Source organism: Gymnoscopelus microlampas (assembly GCF_963454915.1).
Source record: "Gymnoscopelus microlampas genome assembly, chromosome: 6".
In the NCBI taxonomy this organism is placed as follows: Eukaryota; Metazoa; Chordata; class Actinopteri; order Myctophiformes; family Myctophidae; genus Gymnoscopelus; species Gymnoscopelus microlampas.
In genome coordinates, this window is record NC_139943.1 from 12,137,264 (window position 1) to 12,159,574 (window position 22,311).

Sequence of the window (22,311 nt, forward strand, 5' to 3'; positions counted from 1 at the left end):
ATTTTTTCCGTCGCCACCGTATACCTTCAAAAACTGTTCAAAACAGCGTATCTGATATACTTTGATACGGTCTGATACGCTGCTGCCCAGGAGTTTCCTCCGAGGTGGAAAGACTGGTGACGAGGTTAGCCCAGGAGTGGGCTTACTCTGAGTTGATGGCTTATCATGTGTGTAGCTATTGTTCTTGAGGTGATAAGTAATGGCTGCGACGGAATTCACACATTAACTCAACGACGCGAATACTAATGAAGTAGTCTAATTAGGCAGTGTATTCGCGTAGGCTATGTGCGTCATAGCACAGCATGAAGGCAATGAAATGTTGGTTTTAGTTCAGTCTGCTCCTGACTCTTGGAAACGAAGATGGGACCACGACCACCGCCAAAAAAAGAAGCAGTTCTTTCAAAGCGATCTGTTTACGAGTTTCGCTGCAGCCCCGGCTTGTAAGCGTCCTCTTACCCCATCTGATGCCTCTTGCGTATAGACACATCTTGCGTATATAAGCATATTCCGTGTGGGCTACACACGCGCGTACAAAATGTTTACGTTTAATTAATTATAGACGCGCGCATGCAGTGCGTGGGTGGCAGGGAATAATCATAGTATACCCTCCAAAAAAATCTAGAACACACCACTGGAAACAAGCCCAAACTACCCGCAACTACCAATATTTACATGCATCTGGAAAAACAAGCCCAAAGTCGCTTATAATAAGCAAATAAAAATAAAGTATGTACACCGGATCATGCTCCAAAGCGTAAAAAAATATTTCGGTTCATTTTTACACCATTGGACGTGATGTTTTGAGCCTATCGCCTCTTCATCAGACACTGAAGTACACACACAAGCACCTACAGTACATATACATGTTGTGCTGAATCAGCTGACCCAGTGACCTACAGTAGCTGGCACCCATAACACCATCAATCATCGAGTATCACATAATTATGCAGCATAATGCCCATTGTGAAATTGATAGAATACCCAGTTACACAAATGACCACATAGCAATACAAGGGAATTGCCTATAATTTAAAAACATTCTTTGATCCAAACAACTGGCACACATGACATGACATCAGGCTTACACCATCATAAAAGTCAAGTGAACAAGAAGAAAAAGAACACTCTCAAGGAGTTGACTTATGCTATTTAGAGGCGCCTCATACATGGACTGCTTATAATAAGCAGACATGGCAACACTTCTGGATACTGCCGGTGGACGTCTGGACACCCTTTTTCCTTGGTGTTTCACCTTGATTGTGCTTAAACCCTAACGTTTAACTTCACTAAAACTATGCCTAACCCTAACCTCACAAACACTATGCCTAACCTTAACCCTAACCTCACAGAAATAATGCCTAAACCTAACCTCAAAACCCTGTCCGCCTGGGCGAAACACCTGGGAAAGTCGGCCTGCTGTTCCACTGTAGTTCAAACGACAGCCTTTTATTTTTTTACTTAACCACTTAATCCCTATTGTTGAGCGGAGTCCCTATAGGGCTCAATTCTCAACTCTACACTAAATTATCTTAGCTGAACATTTGCCGCTCTATAAGCTCACAACGTTGTGAGCTTGTAGATCGACTATTTTCGAATAGCCGAAGTAATGCAGCTATTGGAGAAGTATAAAGTATCGAATGATGGTTATACTCCAGTACAGTAAAAAGTACTTGAAAAAGTGACTTTTCCACCACTGGCAAAGACGTTCTGTAGCATAGAGGCTGCCCCCTCCTCCCCACTGAGTTTGTGTTTGGGGAGGTCGAGGCCAATTTGCCAATTAATTTTGAGCTTTTCAAGGAATACTTTCATGAAACGCGTGTGCCGTAGAAGTGAGGATTTACGTCGAAGAATAATTGTAAAGGAACATGGAATATGCATTCATTGCTCGTCTTCTGCTTTTCGTCGATGTGGGGTGTAAACCTTGTATGTTCAAAACTGTTACTTTTCTGGAAATGATAAAAAAGAACCTGTGTCTATCCGAAATTGTTGTGAGCTTGTGGAACGGCTAATTTTGCTACTTTTGTGTGACACTCTTGTACGACGAAGTAGGGCATATATTTATAAAAAATAAATAAAAACTTTAAAAGATGAAATGTGGGGATGCAAGGTTTCTGCTCGACAGGAACGTTCTGTGATTTATTCAGCGCGGGTAGTCAGAAGAACTGAGCTGCTTGCTCAGTCCTTTTTGCATATTATCTTAGCGGTAAGCGTCGGTCGGTCGGTACATGTTCGTGATTTCACTCGCGCCCGTAGGCTACTTTTCTCTAATCCCTGCGAAGCCGCGGGCAAGTTTTATTGTCCTCCTCATTTGTCTTTCCTCCGCTGTTGAACTCGTTCCCTCAGATTTACAATGAAGATTAATATCCCGAACCCGCTGGATTAAATTGTGTCACTATATTTTACGTAGATCCCTATTAAAGTGCCTTCAAGTCACTAGGCGCTAGAGCGCCGCGCCTGTGCATCCCCGTAAAAAAGTCAATTTCTGTGATTAAACCAAGGCTTTTGCGGCGGCTTGATGTAATGACTTTTCTCCCCGCTACAGTCAAATTACTGTCGTAATCTCCTCTCTGAGTTATTGGTCCATCGGCTCCCCCCACACACACACACACACACACATTCACAATTGTGGCCCCCAGTGCTTTATACAGAGCACAATCACCGCCGTAGCCCACATACTCCCTCTTAGCCAATATTAGGGAGACGAATTATAGCCAAATTAGATCTTAGCAATAACATTCACGGTCCTTATAGACAGTAGGGGAGGAAATCAAATCAAGTTTGATAATATTGGAAAGCGCACCAGGGGTACTCCTAGTGCTAGTGTGTGCGTCTTGATTTTCGGAGAGTACCACCTTGCTAGTCTGGTCTATCCGCGGCTATCGTCGACAACGCAGATAAGAGGTGCCACGCTAAGCTAGCTTGCAGGCTTCCTAGCCATTATTAATAGCATTTGAACATCTGCCCCTGTTTGAAAAGGGTCCGAGGGGAGCGTCCTTTTTCCTCGCAAGTGCTTCAGAGAAGAAATATTACAGCCGGTGCAAGAAAACATTAAACCAAAAGCCATTCCCCGTCTATTGATGTAGTACATTCACATGATATACGAGCGTCTTTATCCTCCTCAATGGCTCTCAGCAATTAATGAATCGCAAGCTCAGCGAAAACAATGAGCAAGGTATTGATAGCTGCATCTCCCCGTCTATTAGAGTGAAGTACGTGAACCTATAGCCACGGGCTAAAGTGGATTACTTTATTCCATGACCCCAATATTTATAAGAATAATTAATACAAATAATTATACCTCAGGTTTATACTGTAGCACTTTTCTCTGCTCTCAAAGTCGCTTTACATGGGGTGAAAACATTGAAGAGTTTTAAACTTTATTAGGTAAAGGAATATAGATAAAGTCTAAAGATGAAAACTGCTGTGGGGGAATAGCAATTGTGAAGAGGTGGGTTTTGAGGGTAGTTTTGAAGGATGGGAGGTTGGGGGTCCTCTTTGATGTGGTTAGGGAGAGCGTTCCACAGAGAGAAGAAAAGATACTGAAAAGATACCGTCACCCTGTTCACCACTTTAAACCTTTGGAGATTTTTCCAGTGGGCCTTGATCCAGAAAAGGCTGAGAACCACTGTTCGACTCATTTTCACTCAGCCATTTTCAACCCATCTTTATATAATTGGTCCTCATTAATGTTCATGATAAAATAGTAAAAAAGAAAGAAAAAAAAACAGGAGGGCTGTGGACACTTCAGAAACCCGCCTACATATTTTTCAAAAAAGATAAAAAAGAATTGTAATTAGATTTTTATTAATGCGAGCACAATGGCTTCCATTATAGCATGCTAATTTTCCAGGAATAGAAAGCCTGCGGTTTCTATAACCAATCGATGATGTCACTGGCAGGCAGGTTTCTGAACTGTCCACAGCCCCTCCTCTGAGACACAGACCAAGTAGACAGAAATGGTACCATTTTATCATGAGCCGTAGTGAGGACCAATTATATGTACATAGGTTGAACATCTGTGAAGTCGTCCTTTAACCCTTTAAAACCGGGAACGCATCTGTGTGTCATTTTAAGATTTCTTTGGCTATATAAAAATAGCAGATATACAAGCTCATAGCGCGGCACCGAGTTCCGCGCTATGAGCTTGTAGATCTGCTATTTTTTGGGAAAAATAGTGAAAATGTGTGCAAATCTTTAGTTCGAATATATATATATACTTTTTTTTAAAACGAAAGTTTTTAACTCAAATCTTTGCTTCTGGGGATTTTACAAATGTCTTCTATTTTTTATTTTACTTATGTTGCTATATTATCAATGGTTTTCAAACTTTTTTCATTTCAAGGACCCCCAAAATAATATGTATTTGTCCGCGGACCCCCTCCCATCTAAAAATATTTTGTTCCAGGGACCCCCAGAAGCAAAGGTTTGAGTTAAAAATGTATATACAAATTTTGCACACATTGTCACGATTTTTCAAAAAAAAAATAGCAGATCTACAAGCTCATAGCGCGGAGATCTGCTATTTTTGAATAGCCAAAGACATCTTGAAAATGACACACATGCGTTTTCCGTCCCGGCCTTAAAGGTTTAAGAGGTTAAACAATGGTATGGTATAGTAGATTCTAGGGCGGATATAGGATACACAGTTTTAAGCTCAGAGACCCAGCATGGCGCCGTGGTTACATGTCTGCGCGGCTCGTCGGGGGGTCCCGGATCAGAGAGATGGAGCAGCGCCGCTGGGTGTTTGAACGCCCAGACGGCCCTGCTGTGAGAGAGGTCACTGGTTCACATCCCAGCTGGAGGCCTCCTACTGGAACATGTTGACTCTGTCTACTGATACCGAAATTAATCAGGGGAGGATAGTAAGGAAGTACATTTACTCGAGTACTGTTACTTGAAGGACGACTTCACCCATTTTCAACCTTATCTTCATATAATTGGTCCTCACCAATGCTCACGATAAAATAGTACCATTTCCGTCTACTCACTCTCACTGTTTCTCAGTGGAGGGCTGTGGACAGTTAAGAAACCCGCCTACCAGTGACATCATCCATGGGGAATCCAAGCTAATAAAAAAACTGCAGGCTTTCTATTCCTGGAAAGTTGGCATGCTATAATAGAAGCCATTGTTCTCGTGTTAATAAAAAATCACACCTGTGTGAAGGTAGCGGCGCCTTTGATATATTTTGTCATAGATATGTTTCTACTAGAGAAACAATATTAAATCTCTGTAAATTTATTTCAAGGCTTCCAGTGGCACTACATAGTGCCATTGGAAGCGAATCACCAAATGCATTCCAAGGTAAGTGGCAAAAACTGATCTGTCATAGCTGATAGAGTGGGTACCTAAAAAATAAACTTTGCGTGTGTATAAATGTGGTACCAGAAAGATATGTATGTGTTATGAAATAATCTATACAATTTATAAGCCGTACCCAGAGTGTTTATGTTCCGGACTTTTACAGTTTATATAAACCATCTAATTTTGTATTCATGATATAATATTGATGTCATGAATAGTTCCCTTGCCTGACCAATCAGAACGTTGACGGGCCTGACCAATCAGAACGTTGACGGGCCTGACCAATCAGAACGTTGACGGACCTGACCAATCAGAACCTCGACGGGCCTGACCAATCAGAACGTTGACGGACCTGACCAATCAGAACCTTGGCGGGCCTGACCAATCAGAACGTTGACGGACCTGACCAATCAGAACCTTGGCGAGCCTGACCAATCAGAACGTTGACGCAAAAGCCAGGTATAGAGAGCTAATATCCGCTCTATACCTAAAGGTATAGAGCGGCTAGCGCCGCTAAAAATCACACCCAGTGTGAAGAGAGTGGTGCCTTTGAAAGTGTAACTGGTTGCATCCTTGTGTTGCAATCAGCAACAATATGTTGTCACGTGACACGTGAAGCTTGACCAATCATACGGACGGACGGACGGACGGACACACACACGGACAAAGTCAAATGTAGGAGTGGTTGGCACCACTCAAAAATAGAAATACAATTAAATAAACTGCTTAACGATGATGTCACTGGCAGGCAGGTTTCTGAAGTGTTTCACAGCCCACCTGGGGGAGACAGACCGAGTAGGACATTTTTTTTGTATCATGAGCATTAGTACAAATTTGACAGAGCAACTTTCACTTGAGTAGTTGAGTATCTATTTGACTCCAGTACTGTGGTCGAGTACTTTTCCACCACTAGCGTGCAACCAGAAAGTCATGGCTCTGTATCCTCATGGAAACGCTGCCCCTCTTCTCTTCTCTTCTCTTCTCTTCTCCTGATAGTCTTTTCCAGACCTTCTTCCTCCTGAAGGTCAAGACTGCTCCTATCCTTTTCACAGACTTCTGTTCTTCCTCCTCCTCTTCTTCTTCTTCTTCTTCTTCTTCTTCTTCTTCATCTTTTCCCCAAAGTGCCCCGGGTGCTGCTTGCTCTGTGAGATTAGCAGCTAATCCATGAAAGGTAGCAGATTGGCTGAGCTCTCCCTTTGAATGTTATTAACCCATTCAATCCGGGAACGTGTGCCGTGTCATTTTAGATATTTAGCTATATAACCATTATTTTACACTTTGAGCTATTCAAAAATAGCAGATATGCAAGCTCATGTAGATCGCTTGTAGATCTGCTATTTTTGGAAAATCGTGAAAATTGTGCAAATCTTTGAATATATATACTTTTTAAAGCAAACATTTTTAACTCTACTTTTTTAATTCTACAAATGTCTTCTAAATCTCAATTGATCTTTTTTTTTTTTTAAACGTATGTTGCTATCATCATCTTGTATATCTGCAATTTTTTGAATAGCCAAAGAAATACAAAAAAAATGACACAGATGCTTTCACGGTCTTAATGAGTTAAAGGTGGCTGTCCTGAGGTGTGCGCACACGCTGTGTTGGCATGGTGCGGTGGTGGGGGTGGGGGTGGAGGTTTGTGTGCGCGTGTGTGTGTGTGCGTGTGTGTGTGCGTGTGTGTGCGTGTGTGTGTGTGTGTGTGTGTGTGTGTGTGTGTGTGTGTGTGTGTGTGTGTGTGTGTGTGTGTGTGTGTGTGTGTGTGTGTGTGTGTGTGTGTGTGTGTGTGTGTGTGTGTGTGTGTGTGTGTGTGTGTGTGTGTGTGTGTGTGTGTGTGTGTGTATGTGGGGGTGGGTGGGTGTTGGATGTGTGCCCTTCTCTAATCCTGTGATAACCAGACCCGGACCCCTGAGGTGGAGAAACGGAGGGGGGGCTGGGGGGTTGGAAGGAACGGCTGGACGCGGGGCAGAGGTTTAGGGTTTAGAGTTGAGATGAAAAACATTGACGTTTTTTGGCTCCATCCTGTCGAGGCCCAGAGGAGATGTGATGTGTGTGTCAAAGTGTGCCATACGTTTACCTTCGCTGCCTCACCACTGCGCCACCCCACTCCCTAAACCAGGGGTGTTTTTCCAGGCCAATGACCCCTTAGCTGAGAGGGAGAGATGAAGCAGGGCCCCCCCCACTACTTATTGCATAAAATTGTGTCATAGGCTTATTTGGCAGCACTTCATCATCAGTGTTGTGTAAATTAATGTTTTGTTTGTTTGTTTGTTTGTTTACATATTTTTTTCCCAACAGTTTTCTAAAAAGCGTATGTTTATATCAGTGGTTCTCAAACTTTTTCATAATTGTCAAGGAGCCCCAAAATGATATGTATTTGGCTGCGGACCCCCCATCTCAAAATATTTGGTTCCAGGGACCCCCAGAAGCAAAGATTGTCGTAAAAAAAAAGAATACATATATTCAAAGATTTGCACACGCTCACTATTTTTCAAAAATAGCAGATCTACAAGCTCGTAACGCGGCACTCTGTACCGTGCTACGAGCTTGTATATCTGCTATTCTTGAATAGCCAAAGTGTAAAATAATGCTTTCTAGCTCCAATCAAAAAATGATGCGTTCCAGGTCTTAATGGGTTAAACCCCCCATATACATAGTAAACTTGACCGTTGGCTCTGTACTTGGTCTGCTCTTTATTCCCTCTACACCAAACCTATTCGCCGGAAAATCGATAAGCGATCTACGTATCGCAGCGTGACGCATTGTGAGCTTGTACATCTATACCTATTTTCGGTGAATGTTACCCCCAGAATAGGGATTTAGCTAGTATTCATGTGGTTAATGTAAAACAGTTCCTATCACATAAAAATGTTACAGCCCCCCCTGTAGTAACTCTTAAGACCCCCCCTAGGGGTCCCGGACCCCCCTGTTGAAGACCCACGCCCTAAACAATGAAATATCTGTTTTGGATAATGGCGCGGCATGACCAATAGGCCTTTTAATCTCTCAATATGGTTGATGTGCAGCGAGTTAATGGCCCGAGGCAATTTCTCTACAAAGGACCTTTCCCGGCTCCAAGTGTAATGGATCCACCAATAAGCCGGATTGGCTCCAACTAAATAAATAGGGACATTCTTGATCCGCATCCAAATAATCAGCTTCAGGCGATGTGCTGCGGTACTTAGGTCCATAAACAGGAGGTCAAGTCCAAGAATGATCTATACTGTTTCCTCTCTCTTGCCCCGTAGCTCTGGGCATTGTAACCATAGACAGTAAAAAAATATAGACAGCGTTAAATGAAGCCTATTTTTCAGCAATTTCAAATCCGCCATCTTTCTATATCCCATGGACTCGGAAATTAATGCTATTGGTTGTGTGGCTTGTCAATCAAATCATCACAAGGTAGCCACGCCCCTCCTACAGCATACCCTACTTTATCATCAATTTTAGAATAAATGGGACCATAATTTACCAAAACGCATATCATGGTGATTGAAAGAAGACTTTAAACTAGCGACTGGAAGTATATAGTATTTATGACAATGTTTATTGAGGTAATAAAATCAAGTGTAAAGTTCGGCAAAAACCCATCCACTTGAATGGAGCCTAATTGCTTCTGACACCAGCAGGGGTGAAACAGCGAGACTGCAGGCCGTTCATATGAACTGTCACTTCCTATTTAGCCTCAATTTACACCTCGGAAGCTAGCCCCTTGATTTTAACAAAAGGGGGTTCCTGCCCACAGCTGTAGATCATGGGGATCATGATCGTAAATTTCTATCGATCCTGCTTACTGACCCGATTCCTTATCGATCCCACTATCGATCCTTCTTCTATTATTGGAGGTTGCTGGTTAAAGATAAAGAAAAACGTTATTGTGCATTCAATTTAACATACAATGGAAATTTACCTTTAGCACACTGGCATCCAGTATACAAACGATAAAAACACAACTAATACATAAAATACACAAATTCAATAGAATACAATATAAAATACATTACCTTAACAGCAACCGTGATCATGGGCTGTATTGGGTGGTAGGGTTATTTAAAAATCTTCTTATTTAAAATATCCACTGCCGATGGCACAAACAAATTCTTGTAACCCTTCTTTTTTTGCCAACGGTACTCTAAGCCTCCTGCCTGATGGTAACAGCAAAATTGGTGCTAATCTGGGGCACCCAATCACTTTTATTTCATTTCCGCACACAATCAAAGGCAGAGCATGTTGGCTTCAACTGATGCGCAACAACATTGAAGCAATATGCACATCCAAGCCGTTAAATTCATGTTCCTTGTTTTTACCTCTTGTTGGCAAGAAATCAACAGCTTATTCGAAACGATTAGAATGTTTGTGTCATAATTGTTGCAACAATGAAGACAGACAAACAGGTGCAAAACGACCCTCAAGTGATTTCTGCCTGTCTTAGACTCTGACCAAGCCCCCAGTTCCTATACATCTGAAACCGCATTTCTATGTGTTCCCGGATTGAAGGGGGTTATTGAACTGTGACAGCACATTCTTTTCCATTCATGTACCCATCTACCTATCTGCTCCGACACCTATGTGTACTGACAAGAACACAAGAACACATGGTAGTACATTCAGCAGCCTAAGTTAGAGGCCATGTCACACAGGTCTTAAACAAGCTACGTGCTTAACTGAGCTATCCAGTTTAGTAGACCTTGTATTGCGAATTTGTACTTCCATGTACTGTTATGTACTGTCATGTACTGTTCTCATGTCTTACTAAATAAAGTACATCAATCAATCAATCAATCAGTCACCGAAAACATTATTGATTTCCGATTCTCAATAACTTAGGAATTCCTCGGTGGTGCCTCAGGCTCGGAAAAGGTCGAGAATCACACTGTTCTAACACCCTCCCCCCCCCCATACAGTATAACAGGGTTGCCAGTGGCAGGGACTCTTATGCAAAACAACAACAAAACTGTTGATAATAAAAAGGCAGCCGGGGGGGAACAAACAGAGGGAGGTATTTTGCAGACGCATGGTGAGGTCTTCATCATCGCCTCACAGGCGTCTAATTGCAGAGAGCCCAGTCAAGGCGGAAGAGGCTTTCGTGGGAAGTGCAGCAAAGGTCAGACGAGGCGGAGGTGCTGGATGTTTTTGTTGTTGTCGTTGTTGTTAGTGCTGGAGGCGAGGTGATAAGGACATGGAGGTAGTGGAGAGAGAGAGAGAGAGATCCCCGCTGACGGCCTGTACATAATTGATTGTTTATCTGTCTGCTGCTTGAGCGGCAGCAGTCAGCGAGGAAAACACTCCTCTTGCACGCACACATGCAAGCGCACGCACGCACACAGACACGCGAGCACACACACACAGTTACAGGCAGACAGATACTGTAGGCACACACAGACACAGGCACGCAGCCACGCACGCACGCACACACACACACACACACACACACACACACACACGCACACATACGCACACACACACATCGCCCACGCACAAACACACACACACACACACACACACACACACAGATACAGACAGACACACGTCACGCATACACATACACTCACACACAGATACAGACGCACAAATGCACACATGAACACACACACAGTGTCTGCGATTTTAACAGCTTCTGTTTAATTGACTATTCATTCTAATGTATTTAAATATTACAGAGGTTCAGCACAGCCTGAGGACAGACACAATAAATTGGCCTGCTGTTGCTATTATGCACACATACAAATGCAGTGTATGCAAGGACGCAGAGGGCCTTTTAGAATGCAAACGCGCGAAAATGTCTTTTTTTACCGGGTTTGTTACATTTTTGGGTGTTTTTGTTACATTAATTTGTTTAATTCGGTACAAAAAATAGGTTTCTTCTATTTATTTTTTCTTTGTCCCAAAACTGGGGGGATGCCCCCCAATGGAACTGAGTGTGTCCAACCCCCCCCCCCCCCCCCCCCCCCCCCGCTCTGCGTCCCTGAATGTATGCACACACATACTGTACATGTGCAGTACAGTGTACATGCGCACACACAGTGTTACATGGTTCTTTTAATGTTTTGTGTTTTTCATGAATGAATGCCCTATTGTGCCCTACTTTGTATGACAGTGTCACTCTAAAGTAGCTCAAAATGCAGTGCGGTGCTTCGTGAGCTTGTAGATGCTATTTTGGAAGAACAAAAAAATGTTTGGCTAATGCCCAAAATAGGGATGTCAGGTTAAAAGTAGTACATTTTGCCTATGGGTTTTATAAATATTGAAAGAAAAAAGAACGCACATCCTCCGTCTCTTGGTGCTGAGCCAAACTGTAAGAACAGAATCATGAAAACAAAGCGGGGGCTCGCAACTCACTTTTGAATGCTCCAAGTTTTTTATTTGCGAAAAACAGTAGATACAACGTTTTGACCCTTTCGGTCGTACATACTTGAAAAAGACGGGCATTCAAAAGTGATTTGCGAGCCCCTGCTTTGTTTTTATAAATATTGAACCTAGAGTATCGTCACTGTAGTAGTAGAACTTATGATTGAATTATAACATTGGATCCATTGGAACACAGGTTAGTTTTTACATTTCCTGAAAAGTAACAGTTTCAGACATACAAGGTTTCCACCCGACAGAGATACAATACAGTGACATGCAGTGGTGCAATGTAACTAAGTACATTTACTCAAGTACTGTACTTAAGTACACTTTGAGCAAAAATTGCAGATCTACAAGCTCATAACGCGTCGCATCGCTAGATCATAGATCTGCTATTTTGCGCACACACACACACACACACACACACACACACACACACACACACACACACACACACACACACACACGTGTGTGCACACAGAGTGCCCCCCCCCCAGCTGTACCATGCTGTGAGTTCAGAGCCAGGAGCAGATCTAGCAGCTGACAGACAGATGTGACCTTGGACAGTTCTGCGTCTTTTCTCCTCTCCTCTGCACTCCTATTACAGGTTTTATATACCTCCCAGCAGGTTTTAATTCTGCCTATCAGCAGGTGTGTGTGTGTGTGTGTGTGTGTGTGTGTGTGTGTGTGTGTGTGTGTGTGTGTGTGTGTGTGTGTGTGTGTGTGTGTGTGTGTGTGTGTGTGTGTGTGTGTGTGTGTGTGTGTGTGTGTGTAGATGTGCGTGCGTGTGAGATACTACAGCATAGCAACAGGAGCAACCATGGGTATGGGGTGCCGTGTGGGCCATAATTTGCACGCAAGCACACACACACACACACACGCACACACGCACACACATCCCAGTCTCTGTGGAGAGGAGCCTGTCACAATGTCACTTTCAGTTTGCATGAGGCCCACGGTTCTGCTCAGGAGATCAAATGAATGGAACGTCTCCTGTGACATCATCACATGCATTCTGATTCATGCACCATGCAACAATCAAATCCTCACTTTTCATTCAGCCCTGCTTGGAAACAATGGACCCAAATGGACAAATACATGTACAGTGTGTCCATTATTTTTACACACTCAGAGTGCAATTAAGACTGATGATTTCACCCATTAAGACCGGGAAAGCTTCTGTCATTTAAGATTTTAACCACTTTAACCATTATTTTATACTTTGGCTATTCAAAAATAACAGATATACACCTAGGGCGAGCTATGAGCTTGTAGATCTGCTATTTTTGAAAAATCATGAAAATTGGTGCAAATCTTTGAATATATATTTTTTTTATAAGCGAACATTTGTAACTCCAATTTTTGCTTCTGGGGGTCCCTGGAACCAAATACTTTGAGATGGTGGTCCGCGGCCAAATACATATCATTTTGAGGGTGCTTGACATGAAAAAGTTTGAGAACCACTGATATAAGTGTTTCAGAAAACTGTGTTCCAGTCACTGAGTCTTGCCAGGATAGTACCTGTACATATGGTAGATGGTCTATTTGTATACAGTAGCAGCCTTTATCCAAAAACGCTTTACAATGTGCATTACATTCACCCATTCACATTCCGATGACAGAGGAAACCAAGCAGGGTTTCCTCGTTGGCAGCAGTTAAGGGTCCAGTGTCTTGCTCAAGGACACTTTGGCACTGACCCAGGGGGTCATACCTTCTGTTTCCCAAGCGGGGAACCGCTCTACCCCCTGAGCCACTGATGCCCATGATTTGACAATGAGCCCATAATTTTGACGCTGTCGTTTAGGAGGATTTGGGTTTTGTATGTGTGAACAAAAAGAATTGCGTCGAGAGAGAGTGTGAGAGAGGATGGGGGAGAGAGAGAGTGTGAGAGAGGATAGGGGAGAGAGAGAGAGAGAGTGTGAGAGAGGATGGGGGAGAGAGAGAGGATGGGGGAGTGAGAGGGTGGGAGAGATGGAGAGAACAGCTGAGAAAAATGAATGTATTTCTGTCCCTTGCTAGGTGCGATGTGGCCCAGAAATCCACTAAAACAACCTGAAGCAGGCCAAACTGTTGCCTTCCCTTCGTGTTAGTAGTAAACTCACTTTTCATTCTTAACCCTGTTGTGGGGATTTTGTCGACCGTGGCTTTTTATTTCACCGTTCCAAATCAAAAGAGATCAATTGTTGCAAAAGTTGTTTCCTGACTGACAGAAAAAAACTCCCATCATCTGTGCTGAATAACTATGAGACCATGTTTGTAAAGAAAACACCTCTTGTACTTCCTCTTCCTACGCAATGGAAACCAGAGTGTTTGGCTTACATAATAAAGAAAGATTTCAGAAGGTTATAGGACATGAGTCCAGAAAAAAGTTTCCGCGTGCATCAGCCCAAAAATAGTGCTCCGCTAAGCAGCTACTTATCAGAAGACGATATATTTATGTGTGCAGCATAGCCTCCAAACGGAACAAGACAAGGCGGTTGTACAGCATTCTGCTGCCCAGTGTCTCTCGGTGGGATAGGGTGGGATCAATGTTTTTGTTCAGGGGGGCAGACGAAGGGCAACGTTATTGCCTGTTTAGAGCATTGGTGGCACAAGGGACAGCTTCACAGCCGCTCTTAACCCATTAAAACCGCGAAAGCGTCCGTGTCGTTTTGGATTTTAGCCGTATTTTATATTTTAGCAATTCAAAAATAGCAGATCTACAAGCTCATAGCGCGTCACTTCGTGCCGCGCTATGAGCTTGTATATCTGCAATTTTTTGAAAAATCGTGAATATGTGTGCAAATCTTTGAATATTATATATTTTAAAGCAACTAAATTCTTTGCTTCTGGGGCGGTCCCTGGAACAAAATATTTTCGGATGGGGGTCCGCGACCAAATTCATATCAATTTTGTCTTTGAACAAGTTTGAGCACCACTGATATAGCGACGTACGTTTTTGTTCGGAAAACTGTTAGGATTTAGAAGACATTCGTAGAATCGGCCTCAGGTCTTAATGGGTTAAAAAGTCTTTGATTGTTTACTTTCCGCCTTGCCTCAGCATCACCGGAGGAGCTGATGCTCTTTTTATTAACTCAATTTCAGATTTTTATCAGCCAGTAAGGGGAGATTGGGCTCGCAGACAGGAGGTTTCCAATAAAAATGCAAAACAACTCCCAAGTCCATTTCAATGTAGAAACTTTCTAAGGAAGCGCTTGTTTATGAGACCACAGAGGATGTCTACATTAGTGGTTCTCAAACTTGTCAAGGACCCCCAAATTGATATGTATTTGGCCACGGATCTCCCAACTAAAAAAAAGATCTCGTGCCAGGGACCAGAAGCAAAGACTTGAGTTTAAAATGTTCGCTTTAAAAAATATAGGCTATTCAAAGATTTGTACACATTTTCACGATTTTTCAAAAAATAGCTTAAATGATTGTGACGCTATTAACACATTTTGCTAGGGACCCCCTGGTACCCCACCAAGGACCCCCACTTTGAGAACCAATGGTCTACAGCTCGATGGCGATTCAAGATTGTAAATCGTTCATTTGTACGTTTTTGGAACAACATTAGGCTACATTATGACAGTTGCTAATTAAATGATCTAATTGCAGGGTAGATAAGTGACTGCGAGATTAATTACAGGGCCTGTTCCATTACTCATAATTTCCCCGGCAAGTGCAATATGATGGCAGTCAGCCATTTGTTTCCGTATGTGTTCTTAATGGCCCATATTTGGATGAACGTCTGACTGACCTTCCACAGGTCAAAAGGATGGCTGAGTGGAAATATGGACGTTGTAGTTTGTTTGTTTTTTAGAGGGGTTGGAGGGGGGGGGGGTCATTTTCAAGCCTTTGTTTCACTGGTTGGTTGCCAACCTTCTGGATCAGGGCCCACTTTAACATCTTGAAAGCATTCGCAGCCCACGGTCAGATAAAGTTGTCAGAGCATGTTTATTTAAACCACTTAATCCCCAGTGTCCGTATTGCAGGGAAAGCTTTTGCTGAAAATAGCAGATCGACAAGCTTACAACGCGTCGCGCTGCGACGCGTTGTAAGCTTGTCGATCGGCTATTTTCAACAACGGAAGAGAGAGAAGACACTAGCATAGTAGAGTCATAGGGTAGAGACTCTGCTCTACCAAATGGGGTCTAAGTGGTTAATGATCAATCTATCGATTTTATTCCGGCTTGGATCAATGGAACTGATGTAGTATACTTGAAAAAATTGAAAAAAATGTTTTTATCGGTATCACAATGAAAACTCATTTTTATTTTATTTTATGTTTTAATATTATATTATCATTCAAATATGTGTTTTGCCAATTATTTGAGGGCCCACTTACTACAGTATATCCTCGCGGCCAAACCAATGGGCCAACCGGCCAACAGGTTGGGAATCACTGCGTTATTCGATAGCTTGTATATCTGATATTTTTGGGGGAAAAAGTGAAACATTTGGAAACACAAATCTTCTCTTCTGGGGGTGTCCGGGCACAAAACAAGTTTGAGAACTACTGATTTGTGGAAGGCATTCGTAGAATCGGCCTTAGGTCTTAATGGGTTAAAGGTAGGGTAAGTGATATTTTTGGGTTAAAACAAAAAGTATTTTGTTAAAAGGTTAAAGCACTATATTCTGATAGTAATCATTGCTATAGAGTGTTTGTTCAGTAACAGGAGTCTCCCCGTCTCTCCAGCTCTTTAATAAACAGAAAATACATTTTCCGGTAGGTGTCAAAATCTCAGCCAATCAGGAGAAAGTTCCCATTTTAAGCTTCATTTTTATAGTGTTCCAGTTCCAATTTTACTTGCTCATTTCTTAGTGTCATCACTTCCTATTTCACTTGTTTAATCTATATCCTGATTGAGTTCTCTATCCTGATTGGATAAAATTGGAAATGAAACTGAAACTGAAACGAAAATGCATTTTCTGTTTTATAAAGAGCTGGAGAGACAAGGAGACTCCTTTTACTGAACAAACACTCTACAATGAGTACTATCAGAATATAGAGCTATTTAACACTTATTTTAACCAAAGAAAATCACTTACCCTGCTTTCTATGGACTGCACCCAGGCACCAAGGTTTCTCTGTTCATTTTGAAGTCAATTCGGAAGTAATGAGAACGCTGCAGTTCCCATTAATGTCCCAGCAGGTGGCACTACTGTAATTCCCCTCCTGGGGCTGCAGTAAAACTTTCACTCCATCCACGTCAATGGGAATTGGACCGGACTTTACACTCTGTTATTACCTCAGTAAACATTTTCTTTCACACAGCATGATATGCATTTTTTGTAAATGATGGTCCCATACATTTTTTTAATTGATGATCCAAAGCAGGATATGGTTTCGGGGCTTGTGATTGGGTTCTACTGACTGAAGACCCACCCCCTCACTCCCCTTCACGCCTATAGCACATTGGTTGCGGTTGCACTCGCGGCCATTTTTCACTGATCTCTAGAGCAGGGGTCTTCAACGTTTTCAGGCCAAGGACCCCTTGGCTGAGAGAGAGATGAAGCAGGGACCCCCACTACATATTGCATAAAATTGTGTTGTAAATTAAACATTTTCATAGATTTCTTAGACAGCTTCATAGACTTTGACAGCACTATCATCAGTGTATGCTCGATTAATGTGTATTTTCAGACATTTAACCACTTGAACTGTCAATACTTTGTCTTTTTTTCCCTCTAGTCTACACCAAACCTCTTTGCCAAAAATAGCCGATCTACAAGCTTACATAGATCTTCTATTTTTGGCTGATGTTCCACTCAGAATAGGGATGCTAGGGTTCAAGTGGTTCATGTAAAAAACATGATCCTATCACACAAAGATTTGGCGGCCCCCCTGTAGTAACTCTGAGGACCTCCTAGGGGTCCCGGACCCCCTGTTGAAGACCCCTGCTCTAGAGGCTTAGAAACGGGTGTGTAGAAACCAATGCGTGTGACATCACGCTCCCTTCGTTTTACAGTCTATATATCACTCCACCAGGTGAGCCACGGGGGTATGTGAGACGCTGTAGTTTTAAGATGTTGTTGTGATGTGTTCTTTCCTCCAGAACACGACGAGTGTCTCAGTGGACTACACAACTGTGACCAGAACGCCCTGTGTTTCAACATGGTTGGTGGTCACAGCTGCTCCTGCAAGCCAGGGTACACTGGCAACGGCACCCTGTGTAAAGGTAAGTCTCATTCTATTGAGACCCCCCATCTCAAGATATTTAGTTCCAGGGACCCCCCCCCCCCCCCAGAAGCAAAGATTTGAGTTAAAAATGTTCTCTTTAAAACAATATGTATTCAAAGATTTGCACACTTTCACGATTTAAATAAAATAGCAGATCTACAAGGTTGTAGCGCGGCACTCGGTGCCACGCTATGAGCTTGTATATCTGCTATTTATGAATAGCCAAAGTGTAAAATAATGCTTTTTAGCTCAAATCAAAAAGTGACACAGATGCGTCTTAATGGGTTAACTTGTTAAGCCCTATTTAAAAAATAGTGAAAATAGCCGATCCACAAGATCACAATGTGTCACATGGTGTTGCTTTGCGACGTGTTGTGAGCTTTTAGATCTGCTAGTTTCACTATATCTTAAAAGTGTTTTAGTTTACAAAAAAAAACTAGCTAAAATGGGTCCAAAGTTAAACCCACTATTTGGGAAACACTGGTGTATAGCCTACCATTGGTATACCATCAGAAACATTTACTGGTGGTATTAATTACTGTATAGCAGAGCATGTGAGCGGAGCGGAGCGCGAGCGGAGCGACGCGATTTTGACGTGAGCGCGGAGCTGGTTATAAAAAGGTTGGAGCGCTACTCAGAGCGAGGACCGCCGCCCGCTCCAGGCCGCCCTCGCGGGGGCCGCGCACCAAATGTTTGAGCATGCCCGGTTGCACGGACTCAGAGACACACAGACATCCGCAGTGCACAGCGCCCCGAGACGTCATTAGAATTTCTACTTTCTTTTTTTTACTGTTGAGCGACCCGGTTTGAGCGGAGCGTGGAGCGAGATTTGCGCAAATCAACGTGAGCGAGGAGCGACGGGGAGCGGAGCGCGGGGGGGTTTAACATGAGCGAATAGCGAGCGGCATTTCAGCCCCCTGGAGCGCGGAGCGGCATTTTCACCCGCTCCGCTCCGCTCACATGCTCTGCTGTATAGCATATTGTAACTTATTTTATTCTATCTGTATTTACACTGTGTTCTTAGTTGCTCCATGAATGAAGCACTTTGTGTCAAACCTGATTTGTTCAAAGTGTTTTGTCAAACTGACCTGATATCTACTGCATAGGGCCTTTATACTGTATATGGCAGTGTTCTCAAGGAGCATTCATACTGTATGAGTGCAGTGATGAGTTCAAATCCATTTAAGAGCAGTGGTCCTCTTTTCTGGCTCAGGGCCCACTTGAAAATCTCAAAAGCATTCACGGCCCACCCACCCGACCACCATGTCAAGCGGTCAGATGGGTGGGCAGCGTGCATTCTCAGGACATGTTCATTTTAATGATCAACCACTCAATTGTGTTCCGGCTTGGATTTTTTTTTATGTCAAGGTCTTTAACACATTGCCTGCCTAAGACGTATATATACGTCATTTAGAAATCAGCTGTTGCCTGCCAATGACGTATATATACGTCTTTGGAAAAAAGGGAAAAAAAAAAAAAAAAATTCAAAAAAAAATTTTTTTTTTTTTTTTTGCATTTTTTTATAATTTCAACCCTTGTCGAATTATGAACAGATTAGGAGCTAAAAATGTTCGAAGATTTGCTGCTCCATTCACTTCAATGTTAAAATTCAAACGGACAAACAATTCACTTTGTTTTTTGGTTTAAAACTACTGCTTTTGAGCTATATTGAAACATCAACCAAACATGTCAACGAGGTCAAAATGACCTCGTTGACATTTGTGAAACCACACCTGAATCTCATCTGTGATTAGAAACCATCTGGGGATCAATCATACTGGAGGAAAAAAATCTGTGGCTACGCGAACAGGTACCAAAAACATGGCAAAACCCTGGCAGGCAACAGCTAAAAATCTGAAAAAACTCTGGCAGGCAATGTGTTAAAGCAAATATACCATGAAATTGTTTCTATCAAAAAAATGATAGAAACAATGAATGAATGATCCCTCGTGACTCAGAGAAGCAGTAGACAGATGTGACGTCATTCAAAAAAAAAAATGACTTCCGTCCGGCCCAACTATAGGATTTTTAGAAAAACACTCCTACAGTAACTCATTTTTTTTTTTTTTTTAATGAAAACCACCCATTTTCAACGGGCCATAACCCCAAAATGGCCGATTGCTGTTGGAATGTTATTGTCCCAGTGGATACACGGATCCCTCCACCAACCCATGGGGACTTTTTTTTTTAACATTTTTGTACACACCGTGACTTCCACGGCGCTTCAAAGTCTATTTAAGGTAATTACGCTGGCATGGGGATAAAAAACGATGTTTAATATCTTGGCGGGTAATGTGTTAAGAGGTATGAAAAATAAATGTCTGGGGAAAACGTGACAAATCACCTCGTGCCTGTTAATTGGACCGTTCCCTCTGTCATAATCAAAACCATCTATTCCCATATCTTTCTTTCATTCTTTCCCCTCAGTTAAGTGGAATAAAGGCCCTAGATGTAGGTATTCGTTTTCAGAGGCATTCCGTCACTCTTTGAAGACCTCTTTGAAGACCTCATTTCGTAGGAGGGGGGTTGGGGTGGGGGCGGCGAACATTAACTACCAATCTACATCTGTGAATAATGAACATTCTCGAATTAACCCATTCAAACCGGGAACGCATCTGTGTAACCACTTAAACCATTATTTTATTCTTTTTGCTATTTAAAAATAGCAGATCTACAAGCTCATAGTGCCGCGCTATGAGCTTGTAGATCTGCTATTTTTGAAAAATCGTGAAAATGTGTGCAAATCTTTGAATATATATATATTTTTAAAGCGAACATCTTTAACTCAAATCTTTGCTTCTGGGGGTCCCTGGAACAACATATTTTGAGATGGGGGTCGGTGGCCAAATTCATATAATTTTGGGGGTCCTTGACATGAGAAAGATTGACATAGGTTTTTCAGAAAACTGTTAGCATTTAGAAGACATTTTTAGAATCGGCTTCAGGTCTTAATGGGTTAACCTCGGCGAGACGAATTCATCACGTCGCAGAAAGACGTTCGGCGAGGGGGCCCTAGTGCTATAATGTATCACGTCACCAAATTAGCTTCTTATTCCGTATGCAAAATACATATGCCGGCTTGCCGGCTCTAATTAAATCCGTAATAATCGTTAGTCTTGTAGACTAATGGTCTCCTTCCTTCCTTCTCCTGTGGTCTGTACCTCCAGCTATGTGCGACGGGCTGTGCCAGAACGGCGGGACCTGCGTCTCACCCAACAACTGCGTCTGCCAGCAAGGGTTCACGGGGAGGAGATGTGAGACAGGTAACGCATTTTAAAAAGACTTAATTTCTCCTTCTTTTTTTTTTACGCCCCGAGGCGGTTATTATATTATCCTCTCACGGTAACCTCCGGGACGACTTTCTGCCATCGAATGCATTTGAATGAGAAGCGGGAGAAGAGTCAGAGAGAGAGAGAGGTGGGGGGTGGGAAGGTGGGGGGTTGTGGAGTTCTTGCGGGGTGACTCGCTTGCTCTTCAGATCGGTATTGCCAAGTCTGCTTATTATAAGTGACTTTGGGCATGTTTTTCTCTGTAAAGTCGCTTATAAATATTGGTAGTTGCGGATTGTGTATTTTTTTTGGGCTTGTTTCTAAAGTATTTTGCTTATTTGGGCTTGCTTCCTATTTGGTTGTTTAAACCAGTAATTCTCAAACATTTTCATATCAAGGACCCTCCCCCAATGAATATGTATTTATCTTCATAATATAATATTTCCCCTTTTTTCATTGACATTCATTGACAATAGCAGATCTACAAGCCCTCAACGTGTCTCATCCTGACGCGTTGTGAGCTTGTAGATCTGCTATTTTCAAGTAGCTGATAGTATATCGGGTTAAAGTGCTTATGTAGCCTCCCCTATTAGTCACTTCTTTTGGGCTTGTTTTCATAGACCATGGTTGCTTGTTTCTCTTGCAATATCTGGCAACACCTCTTCAGATGCGTCACGCGGCGTTCCCTCTGTCCCCTTTCTCTCCCGGCAGAAGGACACCCGCCCGGCGGGATGAAAAGAGATGTGAGTGAGGAGGGGAAAAACTCTTCTTCCCCAGCTGATCAAAGTTGCCGCTTAAGTTATCCCGGCATAAAATCTGGCCACGTTCGCACCGAGAATGCCGGTGATTATTCTTACTTTGCGGCACTGTCTTTACACGGGCGCCAACAAAACAGCTGACGTTAAATTATTGAAAGGTTTTTTTTCAGAGCGTTCACCAGCTGCTTGTATTCTTTCTCAGGCATCCCCTAGTGTGTGTGTGTGTGTGTGTGTGTGTGTGTGTGTGTGTGTGTGTGTGTGTGTGTGTGTGTGTGTGTGTGTGTGTGTGTGTGTGTGTGTGTGTGTGTGTGTGTGTGTGTGTGTGTGTGTGTGTGTGTGTGTGTGTGTGTATTACTATACTTATGAGGACCAAATGTACCCACAAGTATAGTTGAATTTCAGAAATAGACATTGTGAGGACCATTTTCCTGATCCTCACAATAAAAAAAAAAGATTTTTAGAGATAGGTTTAC

The 22,311-nt window shown here is 42.6% G+C and overlaps 1 protein-coding gene across 1 annotated transcript in view; it reads left to right on the plus strand.

Annotated features, from left to right (window-relative positions):
* The window catches only part of nell2a (neural EGFL like 2a), a gene marked incomplete at its 5' end in the record, with an annotated part of 224,034 nt that overhangs the window by 138,243 nt on the left and 63,480 nt on the right, over nucleotides 1–22,311 (plus strand). The window contains 2 exons of the mRNA XM_084059432.1: nucleotides 17,687–17,809; nucleotides 20,979–21,074. Coding sequence (XP_083915558.1) covers nucleotides 17,687–17,809; nucleotides 20,979–21,074 — 219 coding nt within the window. The remainder of the gene's footprint in view (nucleotides 1–17,686; nucleotides 17,810–20,978; nucleotides 21,075–22,311) is intronic.